General features: G+C 39.2%; 1 protein-coding gene across 1 annotated transcript in view; it reads left to right on the top strand.

The window, feature by feature from the left end:
- The first annotated feature begins 4,776 nt into the window (after positions 1 to 4,776).
- Positions 4,777 to 11,475, top strand: part of MMP12 (matrix metallopeptidase 12) — a 39,496-nt gene continuing 32,797 nt past the window's right edge. Inside the window, exon 1 of the mRNA XM_072812266.1 lies at positions 4,777 to 5,125. Coding sequence (XP_072668367.1) covers positions 5,069 to 5,125 — 57 coding nt within the window. The 5' untranslated portion in view covers positions 4,777 to 5,068. The remainder of the gene's footprint in view (positions 5,126 to 11,475) is intronic.

Here is an 11,475-nt window from a genome sequence, read left to right as displayed (position 1 = left end):
TTTCAATACTGGGATTTGGTTTGTATTTCACACCAGAAGTGAGGTGTTGAAATAGTCTGGATAGAATGGATAGATCCTGTCCCATAGGGAAAGACAAAAAATATGCTGTGGCGATTCATGTTTCTAAAGACAAAGATGTCCCAAAGTGGTAGAAAATTCTTTTTTTTACTATGAGAAAAAACATATAACATACAATCTATCCTTCTAGCAAATGTTTTAGGTGTGCAGTACCATTCTTTTAACTGTATCCACATTGTCATAGGCAGGTCTCTCGAACTTCATCTTGCATGACTGAGTCCTCACCCGCTGAACAGCAACTCTGCATTTCCCCTGGAAACATCCTGTACATTCTGCTTCTGAGTTTGGTTGTTTTAACTATCTCATGCAGTATTTGTGTTTCTGTGACTGGCTTGTTTCACATACATGCCAGTCTCAAGGTTCATTCATGTTGTAGTGTATGGCAGGTTCTTCCCTATAAAGCTAAATAATATTCCATTGTGTGCATATACCACATTTTCTTTGTCCAGTCATTCTTTGATGGACATCAAGGATGTTTCTGTCTCTGACTCTTGTGAATAATGCTGCAACATGAGAGCCCAGATATCTCTCCAAGATCCTGCTTTCAATTCTTCTGGATAAATATCCAGAATTGGCATTGTTGGATCAGGAGGTAGTTCTATTTTTAAGTTTTTGAGGAAGCTCTGTACTGTTTTCCTCAGTGGTTGCATATTTTATATTCCCACGAACAGTGCACCCAGCTTCTGACTTCCTCAATCCTCCCCACTGCTTAAATTGTTTGTTTTTTAAAATAATGATCATCTTAACAGGTGTGATGTGATGTTTTATTGTTTTGATTTGCATTTCTCTGATGGTTACTCATTGATGATTAATGAGCATCTTTTCATGTATCTGTTGGCCATTTGTATGTCTTCTTTGGAGAATATTTATTCAAGTTCTTTTCCCATTTTTAAATTGGGTTATTATGTTCCTAAAATTAATTTATTTATTGCTATTCAGTTGTTGGAGTTCATTAAGTGTACTTTGGATATTAACCCCCTCTCAGGCATGGTTTACAAATATTTTCTCCCATTCTGGAAGTTGCCTTGTCACTATGTTAATTGTTCCCTTTGTTATGCAGAGGTGTGTTAGTTTGATGCAATCCTAATAGTCTATTTTTTGCTTTTGTTGCCTGTGCTTTTGGTGTCAGATCCAATAAATCATTTCCAAGACCCAATCATTTCCATGTTCTGAAGCTTGTCCTCTAAGCTTTCTTACATTTAGGTCTTATCCAGCTGGAGTTGGTTTTTGCATACGGTGTAGGGTAAGTTTACAATTTCCTTCTTTTGTGTGTGGAAACCCAGTTTTCACACCATGGAAGGTGAGGAACAGAAATCCTTTGTATTGCTATCTCTTTCCCAGTCAATTCTCAGTGTTTGCTTCATATATGCAGGTGTTCAAGGCTGGGCGCATATGTACTTGTAACTGTTGTGTCTTTCTGGTGAATTGACCCCTTTACCTTCACATAATGTCCTTCTTTGTCTTCTGTGTCAACTTTTTACTTAGACACTCATTATTTATGATACAAGTATGGCCAAGTCAGCTCTCTTCTGGTGGTCATTTGTCCGAAATATCTTTTTCCATCCTTTGCTTTCAGCCCTTGCATGTCTTTAATCTAAGGTGAGTCTCTCATAGACGATATGCAGCTGGATCTTGTTTTTTGATCCTTTCATCACTCTGTGTTTCACAGCTGGGGAGTTCAATCCATTTGCATTTAAAGTAATTATATAGAGGAGGATTTGCCCTTGCCATCGTGGTCAGAGCCCTCCTCTGCCCCGGGGCTCTTTGCTCCATCTCCTGCAGCCTTCCTCGGTGTTTCACTGATTTTGTTTATATGTGTGACATGTTTTCATCCTACTCTCATTCTCTTTTATGTAGCTTCCTGAGATACTTTCTTTGTGAATATTGTGGGGTTGACAAAAAACATCTTATGGTTATAACAACCTGCTTCAAGCTGATAACTTAATTTCAGCTGCATACATACCAAAAGTACATTTTTACATCTGCCTCCCAGTCTGTTATTATGTCACAAATGACATCTTTCTGAAATTTATTTATTTATTTATTCATTTATTCATTCATTCATTCATTCATGAGAGACACTGAGAGAGGCAGAGACACATGCAGAGGGAGAAGTAGGCTCCCCGCTGGGCAGGGGAGCCTGATGAGGGACTCTATTCCAGGGTCCTTGGATAGTGAACTCAGCGGAAGGAAGACACTCAACAACTGAGCCACTATCCATTAACGTATTTTTATAGTTAAAGTTATTTTCTTTTTTTTTTTTATTTATTTATGATAGTCACAGAGAGAGAGAGAGAGAGGCAGAGACACAGGCAGAGGGAGAAGCAGGCTCCATGCACCGGGAGCCCGACGTGGGATTCGATCCCGGGTCTCCAGGATCGCGCCCTGGGCCAAAGGCAGGCGCCAAACCACTGCGCCACCCAGGGATCCCTCATTTTTGTTTTAACTCCTCTAACAGCATTAGAAGTGATGTACATACCACTTGTGCAGCATTTCAGTATTTTGTGTTTGTCTATATATTGGCCTCTACCAATGAGCTTTCCACTTTTCATGTGCTTTGGTGGTGCTTTTAGCACCCTTCTGTTTCAACCTGAAGACCTCTCAAACCTTTTCTGTGATATGTATTCTCAGCTTCATGGTAATTCTGAACTGGATGGATTTGCCAGGTGTTTTTTTGTTTTGTTTTGTTTTGTTTTTGAGCTTGCAATCTTTTACTTCCTGGGGCATCTGTCTATAGGTGCAGGTTCTCTTGAACCAGCTCCTTTCTTTCCAGTGGTGCCAAGGCTTCTAGAGTATGCCAAGCTCCATGGTTTCAGGCAAGACAAACACTAGTCCCTTGGGCAGTGCCCTGAAAAGTCAGAATGTTGGACTTAGACTCCACTCTTCTCTTTCTCCTGAAAAGGGAATCTCTGTTCATTCTACCATGTATCTTCTGAAGCAGCAACATACTGCCGAGCTATCCTTTTTCTTAGAGATTCCTATGGGTCCATGTGCTGGGTCCTGTCTGTGCTCTGAGACAAGTGAGGAAAAGCCAGTCCCTTGGGAAGATCAGACACATGCGCCAACACTTCCACTTTCCAAAGTGAAACTAGGAGTTGGATGTTTTCTTCCACTCACTCTGCACTGAGCTGGAGGGAGGTGGCATGGTGAGTGCGCCTAACCATAGCCTTTGTTCTCGGTGCCCCCTGAAATGATGCCATTTCCCATCAGACTTAGTGTAGAACAAGGCAGTTCCTGGGGCAGCTCCCTGGAAAGCCTGAATGTGGGTGTTGTGTCCAGTCTTCTCTTTTTCTCCCTAGGGAGAGGCTGGGAGCTGGGCATTTTCTCCTTATCCATTGCGCTGATCCAGAAGGAGGTGCTATGGTGAGTACATGTCACAATTTTGCTACTGGCTTTGATTAGGCTAATTTTGCACTCACCTGGGATGCAGGAGCCACTTACCTGATTTCTGGATTTCTCACAAATGGAATAGGTCCATGCATTATTGAATCAGTATGTTCAGATGGGGAAGGATCCCCATTCTGCCATCCTGCTGACATTACTAACAAATGATTTATGTCCTGCTTGTGGTGGTTGCTTGTATACATTTGCCAAAACTCACCAAAATATATATCTTATTTTATGTAAGTTATACATCAGTAAAGCTGACTAAAAATAAATTCATTAAAAAATTAATGTAACAAAGTTTTTTAAATCAACAGTATGGCCTAAACTGCTCCTACATATTATTTCAGTACTCAACAGTTTATATATCTATCATTAAATTCCATTTAGAAAATAACATTGCCTGGATAAAATTTTATTGACATATGGGCTATGCTTACTTTTACTGTATTTTCTCTCTCTTCTCAAGATTGATTCCAGCCAGACTCTGTATTTTTCAGGACAGTGAGGAAGCCATCATATAGCGATGGAAATTTCTAAATAAAAAGTAAGTTGCATCCTATATATATATCACTGCATTCTCAGTGCCTGAAAAAAATGTCTGATATGTAGTAGACATTTGTTAACATTTCTTTGAATAAATGAGTAAAATTTTCTTCTTTGATAGGCCACTGTCAAAATAGTGAAGAAAACTAGGCCTTCAAGTCAGATCCTGTTTTTGAACCTTGGTTTTGCCAGCTAGTAGTTGTATGTTTTTCATCTGAGCCTCATTACTCTCACCTGTACAAGGGATAATAATAATCCAGCACACGTGAAGTGAGCTTCCCATGAGCTAAATAAATGGCAACTTTCCATCGTCTGAGTGTCATTACCCAAAATATTCTTTTTTTTTTTTAATTTTTATTTATTTATGATAGTCACACAGAGAGAGAGAGAGAGAGGCAGAGACACAGGCACAGGAAGAAGCAGGCTCCACGCACCGGAAGCCCGACGTGGGATTCGATCCTAAGTCTCCAGGATCCCGCCCCAGGCCAAAGGCAGGCGCTAAACCGCTGTGCCACCCAGGGATCCCAACCCAAAATATTCTCATTGGTTCTTTTCACCCAATAATCTTGACTGATTCATGATAGCTTGTGTTAGTTCTAATCAACACTTGAGACACTTAAAATGCTAAGGAGAGTGGTTTTTTTGAAATTTTACGCTTCTCCCCCCAATCCAATTACATTACTCATTTCTGTTGTTCATGGTTAATAGAGCCTAGAAGTGCCTAACATGAACTAGACTTTATAAATGTTGACTTATTTAATCACATGTTACAGCCATTTTCATGCTCTCAAACTCTCTCCTTGGCTAACTGATTGCTCAAGAACTACCTGAGAGTGGAATTTGGGTGGAAGGAATCTCATCTCAGCTGTTCCTACCTTAGTCTATCTGCTTTCCTCTACAGCCTGAGGCTTGTAGTCCTGCAGTTCATTTTCCTCTTGCCTCTCCAGTTCTTGTATTTCTTGGAGGTAGCTTCTGGTTTCAGCCTCGGCTCTGCAGTCTTGACCTACTCATCTTGGGACCCCTTACCCAGTCACGGGACCTTTCCCTCCCTCCACCACCCATGACCCACTGTCATAAAAGGCAAACTTCAATTGATGTTCTGCAAACATCATCTGTGGTGAGTGTGCTGCTCCATACCCTGGGTTTGTGGTATTTGCTTCAAGCTGTTTGTTTGTTTTTTTTTCTAAAAAATAATTTATTATGTACTTATATATAACATGTATTATGGTGTATATCTCTAATGTATATTGTAATAATTTGTTACATTTGTTATATGATTTTATTTTTATAATAGATATTAATTGTGTTTATTATAGAAAGAAAATGTTACAGATATCACTGATATTCTCCATGTCCCATGGATCCAAAAGTTTTCTGTTTGAACTAGAAGTTGACTCATTGCTCCAGGGTAATACATACTTGATTGAAAATTACTCAAAAGTTTTTTTCTAATTTTGATTTTTTAAATTAATTAATTGTGCTATCTTTGTTTAAAATTTTTATTTAAATTCAATTTAGGTAACATATAGTGTATCGTTAGTTTCAGGGGTAGGGTTCAGTGATTCATCAGTTGCATATAACACCCAATGGTCATTACATTATGTGCCTTCCCTCATGCCCATCCCCCAGTAACCCTCTCCCCCACCTCCCTCCTTTCCAGTGACCCTCGGTTTGTTTCCCAGAGTTGAGTCTCTTATGGTTTGTCTCCCTTTCTGTTTTTATTCTATTTTTCCTTCCCTTCCTCTATATTCATCTGTGTGTTTCTTAAATTCCACATATTACTGAAATCATATGATAATTGCCTTTCCCTGGCTAACTTATTTCCCTTAGCATAATATCCTCTAGTTCCATCCACATCATTGCAAATGGCAAGATTTCATCCTTTCCAATGGCTGAGTAATATTCCATTGTATATATAGACCACATCTTCTTTATCCATTCATCTGTCGATGGACATCTGGGCTCTTTCCGTAGTTTGGCTATTGTGGACATTGCTGCTGTGAACATTGGGGTGCAGGTGCCTTTTCGAATCACTATGTTTGTACCTTTTGGGTAAATACCTAGTAATACAATTGCTGGGTCATAGTATAGTTCTATTTTTAACTTTTTGAGGAAACTCCACACTGTTTTCCAGAGTGGTTGTGCCACTTTGCATCCCCACCAACAGTGTAAGAGAGCTCCCTTTTTCCACATCCTTGCCAACACCTGTTATTTCCTGACTTGTTAATTTTAGCCATTTTAAGAGGTGTAAAGTGATTTCTCATTGTGGTTTTGATTTGTGTTTACCTGATTACAAGTGATGTGGAGCATGTTTTCATGTTTCTATTGACCATGTGTCTGTCTCTTTGGAGAAATGTCTGTTCATGTCTTCTGCCCATTTCTTGACTGAGTTTTTTATTTTTTGGATGTTGAGCTTGATAAGTTCTTTATAAATTTTGGATACTAACCCTTTATACATATGTCATTTGCAAATATCTTTTCCCATTCCATAGGTTGCCTTGTAGTTTTGTTCATTGTTTCCTTCACTCTGCAGAAACTTTTTATCTTGATGAAGTCCCAATAGTTCATTTTTGCTTTTATTTCCTTTGCCTCAGGAGAGACAGATCTGGAAAAACATCACTAAAGATAATATCAGAGAATTTGCTGCTGGTACTCTCTTCTAGGATTTTTATGGTTTAAGGTCTCACATCTAGGTGTTTAATCCATTCTGAGTTATTTTTGTGTATGGTGTAAGTGGTCCAGTTTCATTTTTTTGCATGTTGCTGTCCAGTTTTCCCAACACCATTGATTGAAGAAACTGTCTTTTTCTCATTGTGTATTCTTTCCTGCTTCATCAAAAATAATTGACCATATAAATATGGGTTTATTTCTGTGTTTCTGTTCTATTCTATTGATCTATGTGTTTATTTTGATGCCAATACCATATTGTTTTGATTACTACAACTTTGTAATATAACTTGAAATCTGGAATTGTGATGCCTTCAGTTTTGTTTTTCTTTTTCAAGATTGCTGTGGTTATCCAAGGCCTTTTGTGGCTCCAAACAAATTTTACAATAGTTTTTTCCAGCTCTGTTTTAAAAATTCCATTGGTGTTATGATAAGGATTGCATTAAATCTGTAGATTGCTTTGGGAAATATATTGGGTCATTTTAATTTTAGCCATTCTGGTAGCTTGGAGTGCTGGTATTTCACTGTGATTTTATTTTATTTTTTTAAAGATTTTATTTATTCATGAGAGACACACAGAGAGAGAGAGGCAGAGACACAGGCAGAGGGAGAAGCAGGGTCCATACAGAGAGTCTGATGTGGGATTCGATCCCAGGACTCCAGGATCACACCCTGGGCCAAAGGCAGGCACTAAACCGCTGAGCCATCCAGGGATCCTTCACTGTGATTTTAATGTACCTTTCCCAATTAGTGTGTTTTCATGTGCTTATTGACTATTGGAATAGTCTCTATTTTGTGAAGTGTCCTAGTTTTTAGCCTATTTTTAAAAAAATTGAAATGTTTATCATTTTCTTATTGATCAGTAGTTTTAAAATATACTTTGTATATGAATTCTTTGATATATAAATATATGTATATATTCTATATAAACATACATAGATTTATGAACAACACAGGAAATCTAAAAGCTAAGAGAAAAGATGGACAGATACCATCACACACACAAAATTTTTGAGGCTTAGAATGATGAAAGACACCAAGACAGTATATTATATATAACAGACACGATATATACACATACATGATATATATCATATATATTATATATATATAATTTACTATATATAAATATACTGTGTGTGCAATTGAACCAGCCAAATCCATTATAAGAACACTATAAGAATGTTCATACCAACTTTATTCCCAATTTCCCCAAAATGGAAATAATGAAATATCCAGAATGGATAAAAAATAGTGACATTTTCATAATATGGGATACCACACAACATAAAGAATAAATTTCACTTGGATGCAACAACAGGAGTGAAGGAAGCCAGACACAAGACAGTACACATTATGATTCTATTTATATAAGGTTCAGGAACTGGCAAAACAAATATTTATTGATAGTCATTAGATAGTAGTTACATTTGAAGTGTTCTTACCATTGGAGGGAAGGAGAACAAGGAAGCCTGGGGTGGGGAGCTGGACATATTCTCTCCTGATGTGGGTGGCAGTTACACAGGTAGATACATGTGTAAATGTTAACTGTGCTGTATGCTTATGATTTGCATACTTTACCACATGTTACCCATCTCTTCCATCTCACCCCACAAGGGTAAAGATTTTTGTCTATTTTGTTTACTGTTATATACCTTCAGTGTCTGGAATGTAGCTGTCACATAGCGGGTGCTCAGTATTGAATGAAAAGTGTTTGAATGAATGTATCCTGGCACAGTTTTCACATTGAAAGAGCACCCCCTGGTAGCTGTAGCTGTAAACCAGATTTTGGTGTTTGATCTCCTTTCCTTAACACGTTGCTTGTTAATTGAATCATGCTTAGAAAGGATTAGTCTGTAGAAGGAGCCCACTTGAAGATGTATGTGCAGAGGAAAACCACAGTGGCATTGTCTGGACAGGCATCTGCACAACTGTGTCGCGGTTCCCAGAGCTCCAGGAACAGCGCCACTTGTTTTCAGCAAACACGTCTAGACAGCTGTGAACAGCTGAATCATATGCAGTTACAAGAACCTGGAGAAACTTTGGCCTGTATTCAAAAAGAGGATTTTGACAAGAGTTTAGGAATTAATCTATAACAAGATGAAAGTTAAGAAGAGAGAGTTTACAAGAAAACTTGATGTAGGACAAAGGTAGCATTTTAATTCTATTGGGGGCATGATGGTGCATTTGAAAAGTAGTTCTGGGACAGCTGGCTGAGAAGAAAAACACTAGCTTCCTATTCACACATGTAGAATTAAATTAGGGATCAATTAAAGACTTATGTGTAAGAAAAAAGATAAGATATAAGAAGACAGTTTATGAGAATATCTTGATTACTTTAAGAGTATGGGAGATACACTTAAGCAACATAGGAGATCTGAAAGCCTAAAGAAAAAGATGGGCAGATATTATCACTTAGGAAACTTTTCCTCAAATGTCTGGAATGTTAAAAGACACTGTAAACTGAGTCAAAATGACAGCCTGGAGAAAATATTTCCTATGAATATAATAGATAGAGTCATTTCCTTTATAAATATGAAAGAGCTGTTATAGATATGGAAGATGAAAGAAAGTAACCAACACCGGACACTTCAACCTCGCTGGAAGGGACCCTACACCGCGATCCTGACCACTCCCTCCACTCTCCAGGTCGACGGGATTACTCCTGGGCCCACTACACCCACGTCTGGGTCAGCCATTCTCACGGACTTTGTTCCAGAATGGAAAAGCCAACCAGACAAGGACAATCCCCTAAAGCTAAGACTGCGCCGTTCTCACTTATCTCCCACCTCCAAGACTCCCTAGTCCGAGGTTGTCCTTCAAAATAGAAGGGGATTAGACTTAGTCTTCTTACAACAAAGGGTGGGGGGGTTATGTGCTGCCTTAAACGTAGGATGTTGCTTCTTCGCTGGAATGTAAATGGGAGCGAGAATAGCAACAAGGTTGGTGAGAATCCTGGTTTAATTATCCCCCCTGGCTCACTCTGAGAGCAACCTGGACCCATGATTGGGTCCTTCCTTAGGTTCCTCTGAGAGGGGGAAATGTGGAGGCCGAGAAAATTAAGGCCATTCCACTTTGAGTTCAGCGTTATCACAAGTGCAGCCATCCCAGGCCCCTGTGAAGAAGAGCTGAACTTTACCTTACTTCAGTTACAGGAAGAAAACAGCTTGCAGCTTAACGTCCTAGAAAGCCCCTATTAGAATGAGAACAGAGCCCAAGCCAAGGGCAGGAAGCCCCTATTAGAATAAGAACAGAGCTCAATGCCCTTGAAAGCCCCATATCAAAATGTAAACAGAACTTGAGAAATTCCTCCAGCCCTTCTGAAGATCCCCTAGACCAGCCTATAAAAACTAAGCTGAAACCCACCTCGGGGTCCAAGTCCCTGCTCCGCTGTGTCGGGTATACTTGGACCCAAGCTCGAGCTTATAAATAAACCCTCATGTGTTTGCAAAAAAATAAATAAATAAAAAATAAATAAAAATAAAAATTGAAATATTAAAGCTAAAATCTTATAATTTTAGGAAGGAAATTCACAGAAAAGTGTATATGTAAAGATACTGAGTCTCTCTAGTAGCCAGCAAAATGCAAATCAAAAGTAATAACATGCCATTATTTTTTTATAAGATGGACAAAAATGAATTCATGTTGTCGTTTCTTTGGTTCTTTAGGGTTGTTTTTGGACATTCGGTCTTTAAATGCTTTTCAAAGGGACGCCTAGATGGCTCAGCGGTTAAGCTCTGCTTTCGGCTCAGGGTATGATCCTGGTGTTCAGGGATCAAGTCCCACATCCGTCTCCCTAAGGGAGCCTGCTTCTCCCTCTGCCTATGTCTCTGCCTCTCTCTCTCTCATGAATAAATAAAAATTCTTAAATAAATGCTTTTCAAAGGGTAAAGGGAAACTTAATATTTATTCCCTTGGAAATTGGGACAATTCTGGTTGAGAAGGTCAAATATACAGCATAGGTTGGAAGCATGATCAAGGAGAGGGCAGCTGCTTCTATACAGGAATGCAGGGCTGGAGCCTCACCAGCTCCTGGGGAGGGGCCAGCCTCCAAAACGGGCCCAGAACCCATGTACATTCTCACCTCTCAACATTTTCTGGGAACAAGGCCTTAAAGGGATACTTTTCTCTACCCTTTGTCCTTCGGGCAAGGAGAGGACAACATGTCCTTTCAATGTCCTGTAGAGCACCATGTGACTGGCCCACCCAAGGAGTATCTAATCATGTAGGGGAATGTGTTTTTATTTGACTCCTTTTTCACTATTGATTGAAACTCTAGACTTAGTGAAGCCCCATGTTAATTTGTAATTTTTGCCTATTAGCAATATCAGTGATTTCTGTCCCCAATGGTTGTGGTTTTATCATCTTGTAGGACATTAACTAGTTTTGTAGCCTCAAATTACTCAAATGCTTGTGCACACTCAGTTTCTCAAATATTATTTGGACTAGTTTCACCATCCTGCTCATTCTCTCATCAATTAGTTGAATAGATCCTTATACAAGTCATGTTTTTTATTTTTCGGAAACTACACTTTGATACTCTTTCTAAACGTTACCGGTTTTCAAAGCCCAGCTCAATGCTCTTTTTTTTCTAGGGATCTCTAGATGCCCCAGGCGATCTTCCTCTGCTCAGAGCGACCATAGTGGCAACATTTTCCAACCAAAGCCATAGGGTTTCTTGAAAGTGCTGGGGAGCCAAGAAATGGAGAAAGCTGATGAGTGGGAGGGTCGTGTTGCTGTTGGTTGAGCACACTGGGCCTGCTGCCCTGTTTTAGGGATTGTTTCTCTTGCACACAAGGA

This window comes from Canis lupus, chromosome 3, assembly GCF_048164855.1.
Source record: "Canis lupus baileyi chromosome 3, mCanLup2.hap1, whole genome shotgun sequence".
In the NCBI taxonomy this organism is placed as follows: Eukaryota; Metazoa; Chordata; class Mammalia; order Carnivora; family Canidae; genus Canis; species Canis lupus.
Note: the sequence above shows the minus strand (reverse complement) of the source record. Positions and strands in the feature narration are given on the sequence as shown.